The 27,349-nt window shown below is 43.8% G+C and overlaps 1 protein-coding gene across 1 annotated transcript in view; it reads left to right on the top strand.

Annotated features, from left to right (window-relative positions):
• Window positions 1–27,349, top strand: part of LOC126416835 (glutamate receptor 1-like) — a 170,188-nt gene that overhangs the window by 84,097 nt on the left and 58,742 nt on the right. Inside the window, exons 5-7 of the mRNA XM_050084718.1 lie at window positions 617–686; window positions 2,477–2,669; window positions 8,350–8,630. Of these exons, the coding sequence (XP_049940675.1) occupies window positions 617–686; window positions 2,477–2,669; window positions 8,350–8,630 (544 nt within the window). The remainder of the gene's footprint in view (window positions 1–616; window positions 687–2,476; window positions 2,670–8,349; window positions 8,631–27,349) is intronic.

A 27,349-nucleotide genomic window follows, 5' to 3' on the forward strand; every position in this document is an offset into this window, starting at 1 on the left:
TTCCCACAAACAAGTAACAAACTTTACGACCTGGTGTCTTGTTCACGATCATAACTGCACCACTATGTGGACTATGCTTGTCAGTATAGACTAACCATTTTGCGTCCACACTTCAACATCTGACCTGTTGCTCAGAGGAAACTAGACATCATCTTGCCATATGTTCTTGGAAGTGTTACCCAACCTAAAAACGTACAACTTGTAATTTGTAACAGCAATAATTATTAGTCTGAAAGTAACGTAAATACTAATGTAATGTACACTGTCCTCAGTTACCAGTAGAAATATCCGTACTCATATCCTTAAAATTTCCATACCAGCTCTACCAACTTATTCTTAGAACGTTGTATCCTGTCCTCATTAGTAAACATCGCTGCTGTGTACAGACATGCTTCAGCGCTGTGAGGTGCTATGTTGTTTATTTCCATTACTTCTGCATCATGATCAGGTAGCCCACTACCAGTTTGGTACATATTAACTGTTTCAGCATGAGCATCGTCTATACAGATGTTATCAGTCAAGAACGTGCTCTTTTGATGCATGTGAGTTGGAAGACTGGCTACTGAAATGAGGTTGAAACAAGCAAATAATGATCGCAATTAATTTTTCTTTTCAGAATGTTTTAAGAAATCTGCACTGAACTCTCCACAAATTTCTGATTCAACTGATCAGCAGCGTATTGCCCGGTAATGAAATGCACCAATGCAGAAATCGACATTTGCCCCAGTTTAACCTTGATATGGTCATTCAGAGAATTTATTTAATTTAAAGTAGCTTTTCAAGCAAGACAACATGAGACCATTACCACGTGAACAGCTTCTCAAAGTGCACTTAATAAGAAACTTTTATACCTTACTGGAATATTTCTGGCTTTACAGCCATCATATTCAGCTACAGGGAGCTCTTCTTAGAGCAGTTGGGAAGGCAGCAATGGCAAGACGACGTAATGTGGTGTGAGGTACCGATGACAGGTGGCTTGTTCAGTTCGGGTATGTGACAAAGGCCGCTTAATTGTGGTCCTTCTCCACGATTGGCTGATGTATTCGGAAGTTACGCGCCAAAATGATAGTCTTCTGTTACTAATATTAGAAAAGCTAAACAGCGTATTTACTTGAATTTTATATCAAAGCCTCTCTCAATAGCGTGCTATCATTGCCTTATTTCACAAGTATTCATAACCAGCTGAATAATAAACAACTGATAAACAAAAAGGCAGACGAAGCACTTCGGAGATCTTCGGATCGCGCCTAACTTGGATGGTGGACGAAGAGTTTCGGCTGTGACATCAGAGCTGGTGCGGCAGTTTCGGAGGACAGACATGTTGTCTGCCACCGTCGGGTTTAGTTAAGACTTTATTAGCAATCTATGTTTGTAAATGTCAGGGCTGCACAGACAGTCTTGGAAGACAGACATGTTTTCTGCGGCCATCGGCATCAGGTTAAGACTTTATCAGCAATGTATGGTTATTCGGACATGTAGTTCAAAACAGTGTGATAGTAATTATGGAAATACAGAGTTCATTATATTGTTGAAGGATGGAAAATATTTTTGACTCTAAAATGTAACTGTGGAGTTTCTCGGGTTCCGCTAAGAAAAAGCGAGTGGCATCCCGTACAAACAAAATAGTTGAAAATTTAATTATTCACACAATATCAGTTCCTCGCTAAGAGTTTCTTACAGCCTCAAGATAAAGGATTCACGACCTACGCGCTGTTCTCTGCGCAGGAGATAACCATAGAAGACTGCAGCTTGGTGAATATTACATGGAACTTAGGCATTCCACTGAGGACGGTGGGAGCAAATAGGCACTTTCGCATCTACTGCAATCTTAATATAAATGAGATGAATGACACGTCATCTGCGGTAACACAGAGGAGGTATGAAGGAGACACACTTTTGAGGGAACGGTTTTATCATACGCAGGTATATATCACCCTCTCCCTCTCTCTCTTTTTCAGCTTGCCGTACTACCAATAAAAATTTAGTTTCCTTAACCATAGGGTTTACTTATTGCTTATTCTTCCAATCTATATGTGGCATAACAGCAAAACAGTGCTTAACAGTGTTGGATAAAAACAGTCTTGGCTGCAATTTTTTTTTTTTTTTTTCAACGACGCGTTTCGCCTTATTTAGGCATCTTCAGGTTATCTTTTCTAGACAGACGCGAGAGGCACCAAGATCTGCATAACGCGTTCCCGTTCACAGGAGCGAGTAACAGTAAGATAGGGGCTTACCGTTACTCGCTCATGTGAACGGGAACGCGTTATGCAGATCTTGGTGCCTCTCGCGTCCATCTAGAAAAGATAACCTGAAGATGCCTAAATAACGCGAAATGCGTCATTAAAAATAAAAAAAGTGAAATTGCAACTAAGACTGATTTTAACCAATACTTATTGCTTTATTCTCTGTTCTACCCCATTTACGAAGATATGATGTGTCGACTTTCATCTGTTACAGCGTCAGGCGATTCTCGCAGATGTGCAATTCGAGTGCTGTACTTTTGGATCTGTGCCCTTTTCCTCATCCTGAGGATCGGATACGGCGCCAGGCTAACTGCCACATCCACTCTCAGGCAGTCTACTCTGCCTTACCATGGAATGGAGGACATCCTCGCCAGTGACTGGAGCGTCAATGTCATCAGTAACAGCTTTGCGTTGGAATCAATGCAGGTACACTGCTGACTTCATTAATCGAGCTTTAATTATTTATTATTTATTCAGTAAGCGCTAGTTTAATGTTGCCTTAACGTTTACAGAGTTTGCTAAAAGGCAACTGGAGTGGTTGTGAATCCTGAGCATGAGACGCATTTGTGTGGTATGATCAAATGAAAAGATGCTATCCACTTTCATCTAGTAACAGAATGAAAACTGAGAGTCTGAGAGACAACTGACGGAGAACATGTTCTTGATGTTGGACTGCCATATCTCAACTTCCCAAATGTACACTACTGGCCATTAAAATTGCTACACCACGAAGATGAAATGCTACAGGCGCCAAATTTAGCCGACAGGAAGAAGATGCCGTGATATGCAAATGATTAGCTTTTCAGAGCATTCACACAAGGTTGGCGCCGGTGGCGACACCTACAACGTGCTGACATGAGGAAAGTTTCCAACCGATTTCTCATACACAAACAGCAGTTGACCGGCGTTGCCTGGTGAAACGTTGTTGTGATGCCTCGTGTAAGGAGGAGAAATGCGTACCATCACGTTTCCGACTGTGGTAAAGGGCGGATTGTAGCCTATCGCGATTGTGGTTTATCATATCGCGACATTGCTGCCCGCGTTGGTCGAGATCCAATGACTGTTAGCAGTATATGGAATCGGTGGGTTAAGGAGGGTAATACGGAACGCCTTGCTGGATCCCAACGGCCTCGTATCACTATCAGACGAGATGACAGGCATCTTATCCCCATGGCTGTAACGGATCGTGCAGCCACGTCTCGATCCCTGAGTCAACAGATGGGGGCGTTTACAAGACGAACAGTTCGACGACGTTTGCAGCAGCATGGACTATCAGCTCGGAGAACATGGCTGCGGTTACCCTTGACGCTGCATCACAGACAGGAGCGCCTGCAATGGTGTACTCAACGACGAACCTGGGTGCACGAATGGCAAAACGTCACTTTTCAGATGAATCCAGGTTCTGTTTACAGCATCACGATGGTCGCTTCCGTGTTTGGCGACATCACGGTGAACGCCCATTGGAAGCATGTATTCGTCATCGCCATACTGGCGTATCACCCGGCGTGATGGTATGGGGTGCCATTGGTTACACGTCTCGGGGGTGCCATTGGTTACACGTCTCGGTCACCTCTTGTTCGCATTGACGGCACTTTGAACGGTGGACGTTACATTTTAGATGTGTTATGACCCGTGGCTCTACCCTTCATTCGATCCCTGCGAAACCCTACATTTCAGCAGGATTATGCACGACCGAGTATTGTAGGTCCCGTACGGGCCTTTCTGGATACAGAATATGTTCGACTGCTGCCTTGGTCAGGGCATTCACCAGATCTCTCACGAAACGAAAACGTCTGGTCAATGGTGGCCGAGCAACTGGCTCGTCACAATACACCAGTCACTACTCTTGATGAATTGAGGTATGAAGGTGCATGGGTAGCTGTACCTGTACGCGCCATCCAAGCTCTGTTTGACTCAATGACCAGGCATATCAAGGCCGTTATTACGGCCAGAGGTGGTTGTTCTGGGAACTGATTTCTCCGGATCTATGCACCCAAATCGCGTGAAAATGTAATCACATGTCAGTTTTAGTATAATATATTTGTCCAATGAATACCCGTTTATGATCTGCATTTCTTCTTGGTGTAGCAATTTTAATGGCCAGTTGTGTAGTTTCTATTACATATCCTCATTTGCTTGAGAAGTATTCGCTGTCCTGAATCTTTAGCATGAAAGCTGATGTTACTCCTTATGATCGTCCCCTCTAAAACTGAGTGGCCAGCGCGTCTCACTGCAATGTGAAGCACTTTTGGTAGTGGCAGGGATGTTTCGTTGGTGGGAGGACTGTAATGACGTCCAATCACTCTCTTAATGCCAATTGGGGATCTACTTGAATAAGAAGTAGCAGCTCCAATTCCTGGAAAATCCAAAAACGGCTGGGAGAGCGATGCGATGACCCCTAGCCCCTCCATACTGCATCTGAGTGACACTATATGGCGGAGGATGACATGGCAGCCAGTCTGCATCAGGTGGTTCGGTTCTCTGGACCTGATTGTGGAGTTCTGTCTTTTGATGCATTATGAGGGGAAACGTTGTCAGTGGTTCAAATGGTTCTGAGCACTACGGGACTTAACATCTGTGGTCATCAGTCCCCTAGAACTTAGAACTACTTAAACCTAACTAACCTAAGGACATCACACACATCCATGCCCGAGGCAGGATTCGAACCTGCGACCGTAACAGTCGCGCGGTTCCGGACTGCGCGCCTAGAACCGCTAGACCACCACGGCCGGCCGTTGTCAGTGGAGTGCAGGCGCTTCTATTATTTTTCTGGCCCTTATGACTTCTTTCTCTACTCACAATAATAAATGATTTGTTAATATGAAACTGCAGTTTTATACCATGGTTCAGAGGACCATGCCTGGTGCTATAATGTTCATGCCAACCTTGCAGTTGGGGACAACTTAATCTTTATTTTTCGGCTTTCAAGGTAGGCAAGTTAGGGAACCACAGCTCACGATAAGGTGTTTCCAAAGATCTTTGGCAGTAACCTCCGAATTGCTATTGATACAACAATAATATCATTGTCATTTCCCCCACAAACTAATGACTGATCTTTTTATTGTTCTATTATTCATGTACCTTCTGTAACATGTCACCTCAGCTGCACCACTGCAATAAAATAAAAATATTAATTTGGGTCACAAAATATAATTCATTTCACAATTTGTATTTTTGAGAAATCTTGTAGATCATTTTCCACACTGATACCTTTTTGAACCATCAGCAGTCTTAATGACTGGCTTAGAGCTACTTAACAGAATTATAAAAACTTTCTGTACTCATCAACAGTTTACACCAACAAACAGCTCGTGAGATTAGTAGCACTCTTGATATTGTGTAACGCAGGCTTCACCATCTTCATTTCCTCCTTAGCGGGGAATGTATCGACAGTGGCCTATTAACAGGGTATCTGTTGATGATTACAAGTTAAGAATAGACCAGATCAGCAGCTGAATGACCGGTTTTTCATACGAACTGCTGCAGTTTTATTCTGTTTCTCGTTTGTGGTTTCTTTTTGTAACGGAAGTAAATTCAACCCTTCCACAGATTATAACTTTATGTCGCCCATATGGTTCTTGGACACAGATCATTCATCACAATTGTATTAAATCGATGTTCCAGTTGCAAACAAACTACGTATTAGCGTGACTGTTTTCAGTTCCCAGGTCACGATCAAGTGCTGAATTACGAATACAAAAACAATCAATAAATATGGTTTCTTAAAACTAGGAAATAACAGCTACACATAGCATAGCTATGAATAATGTTCCAGAACACTTACAAAGAAAATGGTTCAAATGGCTCTGAGCACAATGGGACTCAACATCTGAGGTCATAAGTCCCCTAGAACTCAAAACTACTTAAACCTAACTAACCTAAGGACATCACACACATCCATGCCCCAGCCAGGATTCGAACCTGCGACCGTAGCGGTCACGCGGTTCCAGACTGAAGCGCCTAGAACCGCACGGCCACACCGGCCGGCTACTTACAAAGAAAAGTACCTCATCACAAACTTAATAATAATCTATTTTGCATGAAATGGAGAAAGGTGTATTTATGGGGATCTGTGAAGTTACTGAAATCCACAAGAAACATCCGACACAAAAAGAACCAAGCTCTCAGTGCACAGAAAGTTTCTTGACACCTTTCAGAATGTCTGTAACAAATTTTGATGTAAATCTATCCCACTCCATTATTATCAGCTGTTAGCACAAGTGAACCTGACACACAGTGCACTAGATCTGCCTTGCCTGTAAACAGTGAACCACACTATATCCTTCCATACTTGTCGCAAACGTCCAGTAAACTCGATGTTTGTGTGCAGAAGTACATTGCCTGGATAGCACAACACCTGTTATCTCATGCTGGTTACTTCGTCAATGTTGTACCCTCAGGGATATCAGGCAACAATGCAGTCTGTATTAGAACTGTCTTTGTTCCATTACTGATGATAACAGACCAAGCAATCCATGGAGGTTTGTGATTAGCTAGCCTTTAATTGTATCCTACCAGACATGCCATTGCTCGACTAGTCAAAGACTGTGATACCGTAAGTAATCAGTCACGTGGTACAGAACAACTTTTCGGCGCGCTTATGATTCAGAATCCGTAGAAGACAGAATATTTTTATTGTAGACATTATAACAGCAACTTTCACGTTTGTAAAAAAAGTTTAAACCAAGTAAGTCAGTAAATTATCTTTTAACAGCTATTTGTAGCTGCTGCTGCAGAAGATGGAAAATGAACAAAAAAAAAAAAAAGGAATTACTAGTTTCCTTTTGTTTTTAAAGTTTTTCGTTTAAAATTTGGTTGCCTAATTGACGTCACAAGGAGAAGATGGTTTTAATAATGCACGGTTTTTCGTTGCAAGACTGTCCGTGACAGTGCGCAAGATATCCAACCACTGTCGACATCTGAACTGAATGAGTATACAGCATTCTCCTTGAAAAACAGGAAATAAGTAACCTATACATGCAGCAGGTGTGGCAATTTCTGACGGTCGACCAAACAAGCGCCCAGAAGAGGGTTTCAACTCAATGTTTGGCAGTATTTAATAGGAATCCGCATGACATTATATTCCAGTCTGTCATTCTCTATGAAGCCTTGATCCATCATTACGCACCAGCACTGAAATAGCAGTCAAAGCAGTGGGAACAAATGAGGTGGTGCAACGGCTGCTCTAGATCTCATGTAGAACATGGTTAAAAATACACTATCCCTTCATCTAGATCTGGGGTTTTTCTGGTTAAACGTAGAGCACAAAAGAACGCAAAGAGCATTTTGTCAGAGGAGAAATTCCTCGGAGGTAATAGGATCCAATGTTGGGAAAGGGCAGAAAAACAAATTGAGCACGCTATGTCCATTATTGTCTCACGAGTTTAATAAGACACACTGTAGATTAACACACCAAACAGAGGGCTTTTGCCAGAAAAATCCGCTGTCCCGCAACGTGGAGTGTGAATCGGGTATTGTATTTGATTCTCATGCACATTTTTCTCCAAATTTGTCCCGAACTGTCTTTTTCCCCAAATGGAAAATCTGGATCATTAGTAATAAGCCTGCTCCAAATGAGAAAGTAACATTTGATATGAGCAAATGATTTACAGAGTCTCACAAAACGGAGATTTCCGACGGAACGAAGAAACTGAAACATTTCAGACTAACTATATTACCATGAGAGCAAACTATGTTGAGAAATGAAGCTGATTGTGAAAAAAGTTTAATCGCCTCTTTACTACATGACTTAAATGACTTGCTCATAATAGTCTTAAGCTGGTGAAAAAGGTCTTGTGCGAGAAATTTTTCATCTACGTAACATATTAATTTCTTGTGTGATGATCACAAACATACAGAATAAAATATATTTTCTACATCGCTTACAGATGAAACAAAATCTTGTTGTGTATTGCGAACCTGTGTCTGTTAGTTTCACTAGGTTACATCACAGTTGTAATACGTACGTCCTTACGGCCGTCATCAGTCTTTCTTAGAAGTTTTTTTCATCAGACAGATATTCTGAAACTGCTTTGATTGACATACGTCCTGGAATTCATGTACTTTATTACTTTCATGAATAGTACCTGTGCTTTGTGTCTTACAGATGTCACCTTCAAACAGCACTGCACGGAAATTATGGCAAACAAAAATTGACAACAATCCTGACAGCATGGTGCAAACTGTTGAAGATGGTTTGAAGAATGTTCTTGACCAGAAAAATTTGGCATTTTTGGGCTTTGAAGACTCTTGCCGTGAGGTGTTGCACAGCAGATTTTCACCCGATCAGTCGTGCAAGATTTCGGAACTTGATGGAGTTTTCTTTAAAGCACCGCTCTCATTTGCACTACCACGTGACTCTGAGTTCTTGGTAACTATTAACTACTGGTAAGTTTCGGCGTATGTTAACAAGTTTAAAATGATTTTACATCATTTACGTTCACTGAAACAAAAGAGTCGCTGAATCCCGAAGAATGATTCGGAATAGAGTGAAATATGACATGGAGATATAAGTGTGTAATGAAAGTATAACGACGAACTTTGAGGGCGTGTCCTGAGTCACAGGTGGACGATAGGAACCCATGTCTGGAAATGGTATCCAGCAATGGCACGGGGTGTCGAAATTACAGAGGAGAATCGTCAGCTGAACCTACTGATACCAGATGTTGTCTTCATATTGTAACTTAATAGCAAATTGGTGTGTGACGTTATACGGTCACAAAGAGAAAGGGAACAGAACACTTACAGTATATTATTGCTTCTGTAATAATTTTTGGTACGTAGGTTGCGGTTACAGATTAATCTGGGGCGTAGTCCGAGGTCTAAGGTAGTCTGGAACGTGACAGGTTGGTTAAGGAGTTGGCGACGCCGAGGAATGTGAATACCAAATATTAGATCTGCTGACATACTGATACATAGCGTGGATCGAGAGCTAGGTCAGGCTGAAAGGTGTCAGTATGGCTACCAGTTTTAAAAGCAGCATCGAGCTTCAATTAGTCCAAGGTGTCTCACTGCACTGGCTCTTCAAATTCGACGCTCTGTAACGTCGTTGGATGACGTTTCCGAACAAGGGTTTCTATCCTTCAGGAGACACTCTACAAGCACTCGAAGTTTGTTGAATATTTTTGTTACGCCTTGTGAGTACTGAGGATGGTGAATTGTAATTACAGTGAGGACGTTTCAGTGTTTACCGCATCTGCATCTTCAATTTGCTCTTCGCTGTCGGTAGAATTATTTCTTGTGCTATGAAAACAACTGCATTCGTGTTCAGAAAGAGAACCAGAAACCTTGAACGAGTAGAGATAGGACACGAGATGTACAATAGTATCTTCTGCAGAAATGATTAGCATTTGAAACATGTTGGCCCCTGGGTTCAAAGTCAGTGTCGATATCGCGGAGCAACACCACGTGCCGGTAAAATGTGCCTACGGCTCTCGTTGTCGCTCTAAATCGGAGATAATGGATCACTGTGTCTTCAGCAGACGTGCAGGATGCCTCACAGACTGTACCGTCAAATCAGTCAGTTTGAAAGAGGGTGCAATTTTGGCATGAGAAAATGGGATGCATCTATCCGGGGAATTTCTACTCGTGTGGGACGAAATGTTCCGGCAGTGCAATGGATGTGCGCAGAATGGTCCACAGAAGGCTGTAGAACACAATGAGATGGATCAGGTCGCGCCACACAGACCACTCCCTGAGAAGATCGACACCTCGTCCAAACGGCATTGCAGGGCAGATCTGCATCCTCCTTGGCTATGGCGCAACATTGGAACAGTGGAACACAACGTACACTATCTGGGGTGACAGTCCATGGCCGTTTACCGTATTATGGCAAGGGTTACGTGCCCATCGTCTACATCTCCGCCTACCTTTGACGATGAGACCTAGTTGGTAGGTAACCAGGGAGCGCACAGGATAAGGTTAAGGTTGTGGATGGGGCCGTATACAGTCACTGTGAGTTGCACAATCAAACACACAAGCTTGTTTTTCTAAGAACCACTTATTTACACATTGGCTTAGAAGATCACAGTTAAACAATACGGCTGAAGGCCTAGTTAAAGAAAACTTAAGATGTTTTATGGACTGAAGACCGAAAACCACACAGCAAACACAAGAACGGCTGAAGGCCCGGCTTAGAAATCAAAAGCAATTAAAAATAGACGGTAAATTTTAAAAAAGCATGCAATGAAAACAATTAACAGCGGAAAGCCTACACTACACGTCTGAAGGACAACTATAATTAAGGCACATTAATAACATATTCTTTCTAAGCAAGAAAATTTCCTTTTAAACTTACAACAAAACAGCCAGAGCCTGATTAAGGAAACATTAACTTATTGCACGGCTGAAGGCCACAAACAAATTTGAAACAACGGCTGAAGGCCTGGACAACAAGTCAGATAAATAATTTTGAATTATTAAAAAATTTACTTTCCTTTAAAGAATACACACAGCTGAAGGCCTTATTAAGGGGTTCACGCAAATCCTCGGCTGAAGGCCACACATAACACATGGAACAACTAACGGCTTAGGTCCTGGATTACAAACAATTTCAGATAGAACAATTTCTAAGAATAGAATTTTTTTAAAAACAATCAATGCTCAAAATTTTATTCTAACATGGCTGAAGGCCTTTACGTAAAATTAAAAAAAAAAAAAAACTGAATACAAGGCCAAAGGCCTCGCACAATACTTCAGCTAAAATGAAAATCACACTTTAAAACAAACAGAACAAGTGGTGTCAGAAGTGTTCCAAGGGTCGGCCTGGGAAGGTAGCTCAAACGTAAGGTGAGGTGAGGCAGGCAGCCAAGAGTTGACGTTAGGTAATCGGATGGCAACCCAAAGTAGGGACGGCTCGAGGACCGACCAACAATTTAACCAATTAACTTCCGTCCGACGGACGGCACAATGATGGAGAATATCGGCCGAGGATACGAACAGTACTATGGCGTCTAAAAACCGCCTAGGGAACAATAACCACTCTAAGCAAAAATGAACCAAACAATTTAAAAGGCTGTCGAACTACTCGCCATGCTGGGCAACAACAACATCATGATGAAAAGGCACACTGCCTACAAACTACACTAACGACCAGGGCAGGTAACTGGAGCATTAACGGCCACAAGGCAGAAAATACCGCAGGTGCACTTCACTGATAAGTAACAGTCAATTTAATGATTAATCACAACATAGGAACATGGCTGCAAGATTTCGCCGACTCCAACACATCATATAATGCTGCTAGCCCAAAACGGCCAAGGGGGCAACAACCCACAAATGAACAAAGAGATGTCACAATAGTTGAGGTTTGATAACAGATTAACTAATCAGTCAACTTCCGCGTCCAGGTTCGGTGGGCAACGAACTTGTCGCTCTTGCAGCTAGTGCCTCACTATCCAACAGCGTGTGCACACCACCAGCGGAGCCAGCCTCGCCTCACGCCATGGGGACCTGCTTGCTGCTCCGTCCCAACCGACCGACACAATCCAGCTCGCAGAAAGCATTAAAGTAGCTGCTCAGTCAAAACCACACAAGCTACACACGGTTCCGTGAAACACTTTCACAAACCACTCGAACAGTATTAGAACCAGTCACTGTGGAACAACTGGGAGGAATCACAAGTCGACACACACAGAGAACCCAGAAACGGTCGGCGACCAGATACACGTCATCCGATGAGACGACCCACTGAACGACCAACCAAGGTCGTCCCACTCAAGTGATGTGTGCCGGCAATGGTCGGGCGAGTCATGGCTGTCCAGACCTCACTGCTGCTGCGTTCTGACTCCCTTTGGACGCACGCTGAACCGGAGACACTGGCTCGGACCCAACCATGCAGAGGTAACACTTGCCCATTGGCCATCTGACATCTCTGAACAAGGAAGGAAGCGACCCAAGTCCTACAAGATGATCAATTGAAGGGGCCCAGAAGCGGTTGGCAGACCAAATACACGTCGCCCGATGAGACGACCAACCGAACAACGGACCAAGGGTAGTCGCCACTCAAGTCTCCTTCCGTCGGAGAGTGCATGTGTGTGTCGCCAGCGGTCGGGCGAGTACTGGCTGTACACGCCTCACTGGAGCTGCATCCCAACTGAAATCACTGCACACCACGACCCGCAAATACTAGCTGTCGCTCCAAAGATAGTACGTCAGTGCTCTTATCGATAGCGCTTCTGCTGCCACTCACGGGCAGGCAGGCCAGCAACTTAGTGACGCCAGTAAATCGAATAAGAAACGGGACAGCAGTAACGCAAAGACAAGATGTCAAGTAATAAACGGCACGAACACGAGTCGCACACCCCTCAGGCAAATGTACAGAAACATTTTAGACGGCAATGGTGTATGGAACCATGCTAGTAGGAACAGGAACGGCATAAGATAGTGTTTTCTGACGAATCCAAGTTCTGTTTGTTAGAAAATGATGGCCGCATTTTGGTTCGCTACAGACAGGGGGAGCGGCATCACAGTGACTGCATTTGCACGGGACATAAAGCTCCAACTTAAGGCCTTATGACGTGGGGGATATTGGGTACAACCACAAATCACAGCTGGTGCGTGTCCACGGCACTGTGACCAGTGCGACCTACGTGAATGACATCCTGTGATCTATAGCCATATCCTTTCTGCATAACAGCCCAGACGCCATTTTTCAGCGAGACAATGCATGACCACATGTTGCTACACGAACACGTGCCTTCTTGGTGTCACAGGATTTCAGCCTTTTGCAATAGCCCGCCAGATCACCAGACTAATCGTCGCTGCATGGTGTAGCCGCGTTGTCTAGGGCACCTTGCCACGGTTCGCGCAGCATCCCCCATTGAACGTTCAAGTCCTCTCTTGGGCGTGGTTGTGTGTGTGTTGTTTTTAGCGTAAGTTAGTTTAAGTTAGATTAAATAGTGTGTAAGCCTAGGGACCGATGATCTCAGCAGTTTGGTCCCACAGGAAGGTACCACAAATTTCCAATTTTTACTAATTGTCAATCGAAAATGTGTGGGATATGGTGAAACAATGTGTGACTGTGCCCCAAAGCCAACCACCACAGATGAACTTCGGAGCCAGGTAAACCATCATAGTATTAACGTACTCATTCCATGTTGAAAACCGAGCGAGGTGGCGCAGTGGTTAGCACACTGGACTCGCATTCGGGAGGACGACGGTTCAATCCCGTCTCCGGCCATCCTGATTTAGGTTTTCCGTGATTTCCCTAAATCGCTTCAGGGAAATGCCGGGATGGTTCCTTTGAAAGGGCACGGCCGATTTCCTTCCCCATCCTTCCCTCACCCGAGCTTGCGCTCCGTCTCTAATGACCTCGTTGTCGACGGGACGTTAAACACTAATATCCTCCTCCTCCTCCTCCTCCATGTTGAAAAAAAAGTATGCAAAGGCGTATTGTGTGGGTTCAAGCCTCCGATCAGTCCACAGAACTCGCGCCTTGTAGTTTAGAGGTGGCATCCAGGACTGAATAAGAGAACTGTGTAAACGAAATAATCTATGTATCGGGTACTTGAACACAGATCTGTACACTGAAATGTCGGTAATTAAAACTTGTAGATCAACAGGAGCGCATGAGATTTTTATCCTCGATGTTTATGTTCATAAAATAAGATAGTGTTCACGTTATATTCTCACGTATTGATGAAAGAAATGTATGCAAATGCTTTGTTTTTTTTCCCCGTTAGTCTCCTGACTGATTTGATGAAGGCCGCCACGAATTCCTCTCCAGTGCCAACGTTTTCACCTCAAAGCAACACTTGCGCCCAACTTCCTCAACTATTTGTTGGATGTATTACAATCTTTGTCTCCCTCTACAGTTTTTACCCTTTGCAGCTCCCTCTAGTTCAAATGGCTTTGAGTACTATGGGACTTAACATCTGATGTCATCAGTCCCCTGGACTTAGAACTACTTAAGCCGAACTAACCTAATGGCAGTACACACATCCATGCGCGCGGCAGGATTCGAAATTGCGACCATAGCAGCAACGCGGTTCGGGACTGAAGCGCCTAGAACCGCTCGGCCACAACGGCCGGCGCTCCCTCTAGTACCACAGAAGGTATTCCCTGATGTCTCAACACATATCCTATCGTCCTTCCTTTTTTCTTGTCAGTCCTTTTCATATGCTCCTTTTCTCACCGATTCTGCAGACAACCTCCTCATTTCTCACCTTATCTGCCCAATTAATTATCAACATTCTTCTATAGTACCACATCTCAAACGATTCGATTCTCCTGTTTCAGCTTTCCCACGCTTCATGATTCGCTACCATTCAGTCCTGCACTCCAAACGCACATTCCCAGAAACTTCTTCCTGAAATTAAGACCTACGTTTGCTGTTAGTAGACTTCTATTGCCAGAAATGCCCTCTTTACCTGTGTTAGTTTGCTTTTTTATGTTCTTCTTGCTTTGTCTGTTGTGGGTTATTTTGCTCCCAAGGCAGCAGAATTCCTTACCTTCGTCTACTTCGTGATCATCTGTTTTGATGTTTAATTTCTCCCTATTCTCATTTGTGCTCTACTTCTCGTTACTTTCGTCTTTCTTCGGTTTACTCTCAGCCCATATTCTGTACAAATTAAACTTCTTTCCATTCAAGTTCACCGAGTGGACTACACACTTAATGGCATAGGGATCTAGCATAGGCAAGACTGGAATAACTACAGTCTTTAATGCTCACTTGAGCAAAACTGAATAAGTGGCCTGAATGAAAGTACACTATTCTTGTACGAATGCGTGCTTCTGCGGCGATATCCGTTAATAAAACATTCTCGGATTTCAAGCTGCGTCAAGTGGTTTACTGTCCACGAGCTTTCGCCACAGATCTCCTCTGCCATTGTCAAGTGGATGACTGTCGTGTGGTTGTCATTGCCGTTCTTATATAGCCGCGCCGTCACTCGTGACGTCACTGGTGCTCGGTCCCGCACCTTGTATGGAAATGTTTCGGCCGCGCGACCGCCGGGCCCGCATCAACTCACTTAACCGACGCTGTACTCAGCTGCAATCCATGGGATTCGGTGTTGAAGGAGTTGAAGCGGGCCCGGCGGTCACGCGGCCAAAACATTACCGTATATGGAGCAGGACCGAGCACCAGTGACGTCACGAACGAAGTCGCGAGCGACGGCGCGGATATATAAACATGGCAATGACAACCGCACGACAGTCATCCACTTGACAATGGCAGAGGAGATCTCTGCCGAAAGCTCGTGGACAGTAAACCACTTGACGCGTCTTGAAACCCGAGAATGTTTTATTGAACTATTCTTGATTGTCAAAAATGCCCTGGAGGGAGGTGTGTGTGAACCTGAGCAGAGCCAGAGCGAACGTTACAAGTTCAGGTCCCCGGTCTGACCTGCACATATGATGCTCCTGACATCTGTCTCAACTCAACTCTCTTCGGACGACGCAGCCTCCGCCTTCATACTGTGTGGTTGGCCACATCACCCCTTCCGCGGTCCGCCTGCTTAGCTGGGTGGTAACGTGCTTGCCTCGTCCCACGCACTGAGCCCGTGTTCGAGTCCCGGCCGGGTTGGAGATTTTCTCCGCTCGGGGACTGGGTGTTGTGTTGCCCTCATCATCCTTTCATCCTCATCACCGGCCGTAAGTGGTCCAATGTGGCGTCGACTGAAATAAGACTTGTACTTCGCGGTCGCCGGCCGCTGTGACCGAGTGCTTCTAGGCGCTTTAGTCCGGAACCGTGTGACTGCTACGGTCGCAGGTTCGACTCCTGCCTCGGGCATGGATGTGTGTGATGTCCTTAGGTTAGTTGGGTTTAAGTAGTTCTAAGTTCTAGGGGACTGATGACGTCAGATGTTAGGTCCCATAGTGCTTAGAGCCATTTGAACTTGGCGGCCGACACCCAATGGGACCTCCCGGTCAGCAATGCCATACGATCATTACATTTCATTTACCCGTTCCACGTTGGCGCTTCTGGAAACCGCCCTCCGGGGCCTTGTGTGTGACCGTGTATGGTCGCTGCCAGCGCACTGCCGTGCCTCGCGGCTTCTCCATGTGAACTCGTGTGATATCTCGTAAGTCCACACAACATTTCTTGCCAACGTCCTTCCTGAGGTCTCCTTTGTTGTCTGAGTACTTTATAGAAAACTTATTCCTTCTGGCTGCTGCGCTGTTGCGTTTTAGGCGTTGAATTTTTAAATATCCGACACCTCCAATCCTTCATCTTGACAGTGGCTAGCGATGTCATCACCAAATCTTATCCCTGGCATTATTTCACCATAAATTTTGATCCCAAACCCGAACCTTTGTTTTGTTTCTATCATCGCTTTTTTGATGTATTGATCGAACAGTAGAGGCGAAAGACTGCATCCCTATCTTACACACTTTCTAGTCTGAGCTCTTTGTTTTTGGTCTTCATGTCTTATTGTTCCCTATTGGCTCTTGTACATATTGTATACTGTCCATGTTTCCCTGCAGCTTACTCCTGCTTTCCTCAGTATTCATATATTTCTGTACAATTCATAACGTAATTACAATGTTAATCCATGAAAATGAAAACATTTTACACTAGTTTTCACACTTTCTTCCAATGTTACTATTCTTCAGCGTTCGTCTATTTCCGCTTTCTCGTTTTGATAAACACCACCTCTAACATTACTTCGGATATGTCTAGCAGACTCTAGAAATCTATCAAAAATGATTTCTTCACTGTCTCCAGATGTCCTTCTAGTAGGACAATAGCTGACTACAACTCTCTCTGTTCACTGATTTACGACAGCATTTTTAACACAAATTTTTCCACAACAGTCGTTGCTCATCGTTTCGAAAAAAAATAATTAAAGAAGTTTTTGCAGCATTTACAATACTTGCATAAACAATATATAATTACTGTTATCACTACACCAGAGCCCATGAAACTCCTGAAAGAGAAATGACTTGACGTGAAGTTGCTGAAGGCACTTTCTTCCTGATACTCAATTTCGCTTTGCAGCTCAAGCAACTTAACGCCCTGCAGCTGTTACGTCGTCTAGCTGCCTTACTGCACTTGCATTGACAATTCCAGCGTAAGTTCACTTATATTTTTCCTTCCATCATTTGCTATGCAGCAATGTATTTCCAAGCTCAAGTCAGCCGCAATGTCTCTACTAGAGACATTTGTTCGTATTATATGCTCGAATTGTATCACCATTTGAGCTGTATATTCGCGACAATTACCTAAAAATTTTAACTTGCCTGTGCCTAGGAGTACGATATCTAGGGGTCTCCCATCATGACAGATGACGGCAACCCCCTCATCATCGACCAGGGCAACAAACGGCCATTCAGTATTACTTAGCCGCCCGGCGTCTTGTCACGGTCCGCGCGGTTCCCCCCGTCGGTAGTACGAGTCCTCCTCGGGCATGGGTGTGTGTGTCATCTTAGCGTAACTTACTTTAAGTTAGATTAAATAGTGTTTAAGCTTAGGGACCGATGACCTCAGCAGTTTGGTCCCGTAAGACCTTAGCATAAATTAAAAAAAAAAAAAAAGATTTATTTAACGGTGTCCACAGACTTTCGTTCAACACTATTATCTTATGCACGCAATCCTTCGGAACTTCTCACACTGGTTGCAGCATCTTCGCCTCATATCTTTCATGGCCATACGTGAACAAGAATATAAACACTTGCTTACATATTCCGAGGTTCTTATCCACTGTTTTACACTGCAACTGCTCGTTACTTGACATCGTATACTGCCGTTTCGCGTCATCCATTAGCAGTACCTGTTTTTCATGGGCAATATACAGAAATAAATGCCTTGTTTTGTCCATTTCTGACGGTAACTGTAGTATTACACAGAGGTTGTACACATTACTAGCTGGATATTCAACACGTGAATATCAAGAGCTCAGATGGAAACCCAGTTCTAAGCAAAGAAGGGAAAGCAGAAAGGTGGAAGGGGTATATAGAGGGTCTATATAGGGGCGATGTTCTTGAGGACAATATTATGTAAATGAAAGAGGAGGTAGATGAAGATGAAATGGGAGATATGATACTGCGTGAAGAGTTTGACAGAGCAGTGAAAGACCTAAGTCGAAACAAGGCCCCGGGAGTAGACAACATTCCATTAGAGCCAGTCCTGACGAAACTCTACAATCTGGTGAGCAAGATGTATGAGACAGGCGAAATTCCCTCAGACTTCAAGAAGAATATAATAGTTCCAATCCCAAAGAAAGCAGGTGTTGACAGATGTGAAAATTACCGAACTATCAGTTTAATAAGTCACAGCTGCAAAATACTAACGCGAATTCTTTACAGACGAATGGGAAAACTGGTAGAAGCCGACCTCGGGGAAGATCAGTTTGGATTCCGTAGAAATGTTGGAACACGTGAGAACCTTACGACTTATCTTAGAAGAAAGATTAAGGAAAGGCAAACCTACGTTTCTAGCATTTGTAGACTTAGAGAAAGCTTTTGACAATGTTGACTGGAATACTATCTTTCAAATTCTGAAGGAGGCAGGGGTAAAATACAGGCAGCGAAAGGCTATTTACAACTTGCACAGAAAGCAGATGGCAGTTATAAGAGTCGAGGGACAAGAAAGGGAAGCAGTGGATGGGAAGGGAATGAGACAGGGTTGTAGCCTCTCCCCGGTGTTGTTCAATATGTTTATTGAGGAAGCAGTAAAGGAAACAAAAGAAAAGTCGGGAGTAGGTATTAAAATCCATGGAGAAGAAATAAAAACTTTGAGGTTCGCCGATGACATTGTAATTCTGTCAGAGACAGCAAAAGACTTGGTAGAGCAGTTGAACGGAATGGACAGTCTCTTGAAAGGAGGGCATAAGATGAACTTCAACAAAAGCAAAACGAGGATAATGGAATGTAGTCGAATTAAGTCGGGTGATTCTGAGGGAATTAGATTAGGAAATGAGACACTTAAAATAGTAAAGGAGTTTTGCTGTTTGGGGAGCAAAATTACTGATGATGGTCGAAGTAGAGAGGATATAAAATGTAGACTGGCAATGGCAAGGAAAGTGTTTCTGAAGAAGAGAAACTTGTTAACATCGAGTATTGATTTAAGTGTCAGGAAGTCGTTTCTGAAAGTATTTGTACGGAGTGTAGCCATGTATGGAAGTTAAACATGGACGATAAATAGTTTAGACAAGAAGAGAATAGAAGCTTTCGAAATGTGGTGCTACAGAAGAATGCTGAAGATTAGATGGGTAGATCACATAACCAATGAGGTGGTATTGAATAGAATTGGAGAGAAGAGAAGCTTGTGGCACAACTTGATTAGAAGAAGGGATCGGTTGGTAGGACATGTTCTGAGACATCGAGGGATCACCAATTTAGTATTGGAGGGCAGCGTGGAGGGTAAAAATCGTAGAGGGAGACCAAGAGATGAATACACTAAGCAGATTCAGAAGGATGTAGGCTGCAGTAGGTACTGGGAGATGAAGAAGCTTGCACAGGATAGAGTAGCATGGAGAGCTGCATCAAACCAGTCTCAGGACTGAAGACCAGAACAACAACAACTCAAGATAGTTTCCGATCAATTGGTAACAGCTGTCGGCCGCAAGAGCGACAGGGACCCGCTTATCCTAGATGTCGTCTTTCTTCAGTTCTAGATACTTTAGGATCTGAATTGGAGTAGATGCCGCTTCAGAATGTCTTTCTGAGCGTTGATAATCGATGATGTTAACATATCGTATTCCTGTTCTAGCTCACTTAAAATGCCCTTGAGCTGTATCAGCTGTTCGTTAACAATGGTCAAGATTACTGCTCTCTGCTACCGTTCATCAGTACTGTTCTCATATTCTTCTATGTACCAGCTTAATTGTTTCATTTCATACGTCATAATCTCTTCATTTTTCGCTATGGAGCTTACCCTTCGATTAAAACTACACAAGATTACTTTAACTATGGTCACTTGCTCCTTCGAAAGTCGGAGTAGCTGTTTCTATTCCTCTTCTAGTACCTCTTTCTTCGCCTTGAAGAACATGGCGTTATCATCACCTAGTGTTCCGAATAAAATCTGGCTGACATTGGTAACGAAGTTTAAGATCCTTCGTTACCTTATGCGGGATTCATGCTGTGCTAACTGTCCAATCAGACACTGGGCCTTTTCAGTTTGTCCTGTGCCATTTTAACTCACGTTTCGTACTTTTACACTCTGCTACACTCATATTCAGTAATGCCAGTCTGTCTTTACAATATCTGAGTGCCCGCCTTGCGTGAGCCTCAATGTGCGCAAATTTCTCTTTAAGTTCCGTCAAATTGAAATAACTCACAATTTTATAAGTTACGCTGTAAATTTTCACTTGTCCCATATTATCGTAATACAGTCCTGGCGACGTCTGGAACTTCGTTATTTGCAGGTATGATTCTTGACTTGCGCACTCAATCTCAATGAACAGTAGGATAACACCGACGATGTAGTACGATACCGAAATCTGGATTAAGAAAAATTCTTTTAGTCTGTTGGACTGAACCATAAGATACTTATTTCGTACATCCGACCTTTTGTTCGAACTATGGTCCTCGCAACTGCATATCTAACTTAAGCGATCTTCTGCGTCCTATGCTATCGTTATACAACAGAACTTTATTTCCACAATGAAATTTTTTTCGATTCTGTGTCCTATAATACTATTCTTTATTTTATACCGCGCATTATACTCTCTTGCACATCAGTGAATTTCTTGCATGTGTTCCTTTAGCTCTGCCACACAATCACCAAAATTATACCTCATTCCAGCTGTATCTTTCTGCAGTATCCCTGGTATTTTACATGTTTTCCAAAGAACAGCTCATACACAAAAACTGCGAATGGAACCCAACTGTCCCAGTTTGTTCGAGCTCTATCCACATAGCGTTGCAACGTCTAAGTCAGTGTTCGATGCGACGTTTTTAGCGCTCCGTTTCTCTGAGGGTGGAAGCTGGTAGTTGAATCTCTTCAGTACGCAACAGTTTACATAATCTTTTTCATACTTACACTCATGAAATTACTTTTCATACCACTTAACAATACTTTCGGTATTCCAGACATCAGTCTAATTTTCTCAACTTGCACTTGCGCTACTGTGTCAGCATCCTGTCTGTCAATGGGTTCAACCACCATAAACTTGGTCAGAGCATCTTGAAACGTAAGAATATACTTGCTCCCTCTGTCCGCCTGGTTTAATGGACATACTCTATCATTATTAGACCTTTCGAAAGCGTATTCATGCGCTTTCATGATTTCTAAAGCCATCTTTATGTGTATCCTAGTGAGCATGTTCTTTGATAACTTTGGCATTATCGACGTATCCTTCCATATATTTCTTCATACCATTCCATATTCGGTACTTCCTTATTCGTTCATAGGTTCTCCTATGGCCTGGTGTTCTCCAGTGGGTGAAACTGTTTTAAGACCACGGTCTCTTCGTTTTCACTTATTTCTTTCGTGGTTATAGACTCAGCTGTATCTCGATTCCAGATATACACTGAAGAGCCAAAAAAGCTGGTACACTTGCCCAATATCGTGTAGGGCCACCGCGAGCGCGCAGAAATGCTGCAACACGACGTGACATGGACTCGACTAATGTCTGAAGTAGTGCTGGAGGGAATTGACACCATGAATCGTGCAGAGCTGTCCGAAAATCAGTAAGAGTACGAGGGGGTGGAGATCTCTTCTGAACAGCACGTTGCAAGTCATACCAAATATGCTCAGTAATGTTCATGTCTGGGCACTTTCGTGGCCAGCGGAAGTGAGTGTTTAAACTCAGAAGAATCTTCCTGGAGTCACTCTGTAGCAATTCTGGACGTGTGGGGTGACGCATTGTCCTGCTGGAATTGCTCAAGTCCGTCGGAATGCACAATGGACATAAACGGATGCAGCTGATCAGACAGGATGCTTACGCACGTGTCACCTGTCAGAGTCGTATCTAGACGTATCAGGAGTCCCATATCACTCCAACTGCACACGCACCACATCATTACAGAGCCTCCACCAGCTATAACAGTCTCCTACTGACATGCAGGATCCATGGATTCATGAGGTTGTCCCCGTACCCGTACACGCCCGTCCGCTCGATACAATCTGAAACGAGACTTGTCCGTCAGGGCAACATGTTTCGTCATCAACAGTCCAATGTTGGTGATGACGGGCCCAGGCGAGGCGTAATGCTTTGTGTCTACAGTCATCAAGGGTACACGAGTAGGCCTTCGGCTCCGAAAGCCCATATCGATGATGTTTCGTTGAATGGTTGTTGATGGCCCGCCATTGAAATCTGCAACAATTTGCGTAAGACTTGCACTTCTGTCACGCTGAACGATTCTCTTCAGTCGTCGTTGGTCCCGTTCTTGCAAGATCTTTTTCCGGCCGCAGCGATGTCGGAGATTTGATGTTTTACCGGATTCCAGATATTCCCTGTACACTCGTGAAATGGTCGTACGGGAAAATCCCCACTACATCGCTACCTCGGAGATGGTGTATCCCATCGCTTGTGCGCCGACTATAACACCACGTTCAAACTCACTTAAATTTTGATAACACGCCATTATAGCAGCAGTAAGCGATCGAACAAGTGCGCCAGACACTTGTCTCACATGCCGACCGCAGCGCAGTATTTAGCCTGTTTACATACCTCTGTATTTGAACGTGCATGCTTATACCAGTTTCTTTGGCGCTTCAGTTTTTCCGGCCGCAGCGATGTCGGAGATTTGATGTTTTACCGGATTCCAGATATTCCCGGTACACTCGTGAAATGGTCGTATGGGAAAATCCCCACTACATCGCTACCTCGGAGATGGTGTATCCCATCGCTTGTGCGCCGACTATAACACCACGTTCAAACTCACTTAAATTTTGATAACACGCCATTATAGCAGCAGTAAGCGATCGAACAAGTGCGCCAGACACTTGTCTCACATGCCGACCGCAGCGCAGTATTTAGCCTGTTTACATACCTCTGTATTTGAACGTGCATGCTTATACCAGTTTCTTTGGCGCTTCAGTTTTTCCGGCCGCAGCGATGTCGGAGATTTGATGTTTTACCGGATTCCAGATATTCCCGGTACACTCGTGAAATGGTCGTATGGGAAAATCCCCACTACATCGCTACCTCGGAGATGGTGTATCCCATCGCTTGTGCGCCGACTATAACACCACGTTCAAACTCACTTAAATTTTGATAACACGCCATTGTAGCAGCAGTAAGCGATCGAACAAGTGCGCCAGACACTTGTCTCACATCGGCGTTGCCGACCGCAGCGCCGTATTTTGCCTGTTTACATACCTCTGTTTTTGAACACGCATGCTTATAACAGTTTCTTTGGCGCTTCAGTGTACTTTTCCATATCTCTTGACACAGTTTTTACATTTCCAAATGTAATCTTTCACTGATTTCATCTCAGCTGTTCCATGTCCTGCTTACTTGTCAGGCACGCCTGCCGCCTGTTCACGTGTGTCAACAGTCCCGCTGCCACCGCCTGCAGGTGGGTCTCTGAGCCTCGCTACGACTTCCGCATCTGTCGTATCCTGACCCAGGCTGCTATTGCCTTCCGGTCACGCACCAGTAGCACTGACCCCTCTCACTGGCGAGAGTGCATCGGTGACTTGATTCTTTTGCCACTCTTGTACATGATTTGATAGTCATATTCCTCCAGCTTCAACCTAAACTTCATCAATCTGGATGACGGTTCAGATATACTTCCTACCCACGTCACGGGTTTATGATCAGTGCACATCAGGAACTTTCTCCCAAATGCTTACAGTTTGAAGTATTTCACTGCCCAACATATGGTTTACATCTCCCTCTCGATCGTACTGTACCCTCTTTCCGCCTTATTCAGCGTTCTCGAGGCATACGTGACAGTTAAGTCGCCTCAGATTTTTTCCTGACTCGAAACGGCTCCAACACTTGTCCAGCTAGCGTCAGTAGAAGTTGCAGCATTAGAAAATTGCAGCGAAATGTAGGAAGATCTGCAGCGGATAGGCACTTGGTGCAGGGAGTGGCAACTGACCCTTAGCATAGACAAATCTAATGTACTGCGAATACATAGAAAGAAGGATCCTTTATTGTATGATTGTATGATAGCGGAACAAACACTGGTAGCGGTTACTTCTGTAAAATATCTGGTAATATGCGTACGGAACGATTTGAAGTGGAATGATCATATAAAATTAATTGTTGGTAAGGTGGGTGCCAGGTTGAGATTCATTGGGAGAGTCCTTAGAAAATGAAGTCCATCAACAAAGGAGGTGGCTTATAAAAGACTCGTTCGACCTATACTTGAGTATTGCTCATCTGTGTGGGATCCGTACCAGGTCGGGTTGACACAGGAGATGGAGAAGATCCAAAGGAGTGCGGCACATTTTGTCACAGAGTTATTTGGTAAGCGTGATAGCGTTACGGAGATGTTTAGCAAACTCAAGTGGCAGACTCTGCAAGAGAGGCGCTCTGCATCGCGGTGTAGCTTGCTGTCCAGGTTTCGAGAGGATGCGTTTCTGGATGAGGTATCGAATATATTGTTTCCCTCTGCTTATACCTCCCGAGCAGATCACGAATGTAAAATTAGAGAGATTCGAGCGCGCACGGAGGCTTTCCGGCAGTCGTTCTTCCCGCGAACCATACGCGAGTGGAACAGGAAAGGGAAGTAACGACAGTCGCACGTAAAGTGCCCTCCACCACACACCGTTGGGTGGCTTGCGGAGTATAAATGTAGATGTAGATGTAGTAGTAATTATGAAGTCCTTTTCGAAGTCCAGATTCTTTATTATAGGCAGACTGATTAGTTTCGCCTTCAAATGCTGAAGTGCGTTTTCCTGCTCGACACCCAGGTGTAAGGCACTTCCTTCCTCAGTAATTCGTGTAGCACCTTCGCGGTTTGGCTGAAGCTTATAAAACATCGATAGGATCCCACAAAGCCTAGATATGCCTTTAATTGCTTTGTTGTTTCGGGCTGTAGATACTCATTTATCTCTTTGACCTTCTGTGGGTCTGGCCTCAAGACCTCAGCCGATAGAATATGTCCCAAATAGCACACTTACTTTCGCAAAAATTCGCACTTGTCCATCTTTAAACTGTGGAGCCTAAGTCTTTCAAACACCTCTCTATGTTCCTCTAAGGGGGAGCCAAATATTTCCATGTCATCCAAATAGATAAACAATTTGTCACCTTGTAACCCTGTCAAGACGAAGTTAATCAATCGTACTTGGAGCTGTTTTAAGTTCCATGGGCATTCGTTTGTACTCATAATGCCCATACAGCGAACTGAAAGCCGTCTTACCCCGATCCTGTTCGTCTTATAAGACCCTCCGCTAAAGCGATGGTCGAGAAGTACTTTGCTTTCCGAAAAACCTGTCAAGAATGTCGTTCACTCTTGGCAATGGATATACTAAATTTAGGGAGATTCCTTTCAGTTATCTGCATTCCGCGACTGTACGCCATTTCCACTGTCCACTAGCGTCCATCTTTTTCGGAATCGAAATTAACAGCCATTTTTATTCGGTACTATGAAGTCATCTTGTAACATCTTTTCAGTTTCTTGCTGGAGTACCTCTTTTCGAGCTTCCAATATTCTGTAGCGTTGCGAACAAATTCCCCTACTTTCTGCTTGCGGCAGTAATTTAATTTTGTGCCTGATACTATTTGTATAGGACAATTTGTCTCCTGGCAAATGGGAAACATTGCCATACATGGTACATAGCTCTATGATTGCTGCCTTATGTTCTGCATCCAAATGAATTATTCGGATATTTTCCTTTAGGACACTTATTCTCACTTTCAACTGTGGCTTATTTTTACTGACCGCTACGGTCGCAGGTTCGAATCCTGCCTCGGGCATGGATGTTTGTGATGTCCTTAGGTTAGTTAGGTTTAACTAGTTCTAAGTTCTAGGGGACTAATGACCTCAGCAGTTGAGTCCCATAGTGCTCAGAGCCATTTGAACCATTTTTGAACCATTTTATTTTTACTGACACAATTCACGCTGAATGATTCTAACAATAACGTCCACTCCTTCATTTTCCTGTGGCACTGCAGTCGCTTCTGTTCAAGTGTTTACACCGTGATTCTTTCGTAACTTAGCTGCTGCTGAGTGTTCTCATTCTTTATTTTGCCGTTTAAAAAAATACAGGAAAGAATAAACTTTATTTTTGTTGCATGGAGCCGGTAATTGTCAGTGCTCCTAGTGTGTGTATTAGGTATGACGTAACTTTTCTACACGCTGGTCTTAGAAGCTGATAGAAATGTTCTATTGCAAAGTTTCGCACGTATCGCATGACAGAATTTCGAAGCTTCTTTTTGTATTCTGTCCCGAATACCTTTATTTATGGTATTAGCTGAGCAGACAACACTAACCAAGTACTGGAAGTAATCTCTTCATTCCAGTTTTCAGGAAGACTACCCGAGAGTTCCTGCTCAACATCAACCAACCGCCGTGGTTTCTGTTGTTGTTGTTGTTGTGGTCTTCAGTCCTGAGACTGGTTTGATGCAGCTCTCCATGCTACTCTATCCTGTGCAAGCTTTTTCATCTCCCAGTACCTACTGCAACCTACATCCTTCTGAATCTGCTTAGTGTATTCATCTCTTGGTCTCCCTCTACGATTTTTACCCTCCACGCTGCCCTCCAATACTAAATTGGTGATCCCTTGATGCCTCAGAACATGTCCTACCAACCGATCCCTTCTTCTGGTCAAGTTGTGCCACAAACTTCTCTTCTCCCCAATCCTATTCAATACTTCCTCATTAGTTATGTGATCTACCCATCTAATCTTCAGCATTCTTCTGTAGCACCACATTTCGAAAGCCTCTATTCTCTTCTTATCCAAACTATTTATCGTCCATGTTTCACTTCCATACATGGCTACACTCCATACGAATACTTTCAGAAATGACTTCCTGACACTGAAATCAATACTGGATGTTAACAAATTTCTCTTCTTCAGAAACGCTTTCCTTGCCATTGCCAGCCTACCTTTTATATCCTCTCTACTTCGACCATCATCAGTTATTTTGCTCCCCAAATAGCAAAACTCCTTCACTACTTTAAGTGCCTCATTCCCTAATCTAATTCCCTCAGCATCACCCGACTTAATTAGACTACATTCCATTATCCTTGTTTTGCTTTTGTTGATGTTCATCTTATATCCTCCTTTCAAGACACTGTCCAGTCCATTCAACTGCTCTTCCAAG

This window comes from Schistocerca serialis, chromosome 8 (assembly GCF_023864345.2).
Source record: "Schistocerca serialis cubense isolate TAMUIC-IGC-003099 chromosome 8, iqSchSeri2.2, whole genome shotgun sequence".
Taxonomy (NCBI): domain Eukaryota; kingdom Metazoa; phylum Arthropoda; class Insecta; order Orthoptera; family Acrididae; genus Schistocerca; species Schistocerca serialis.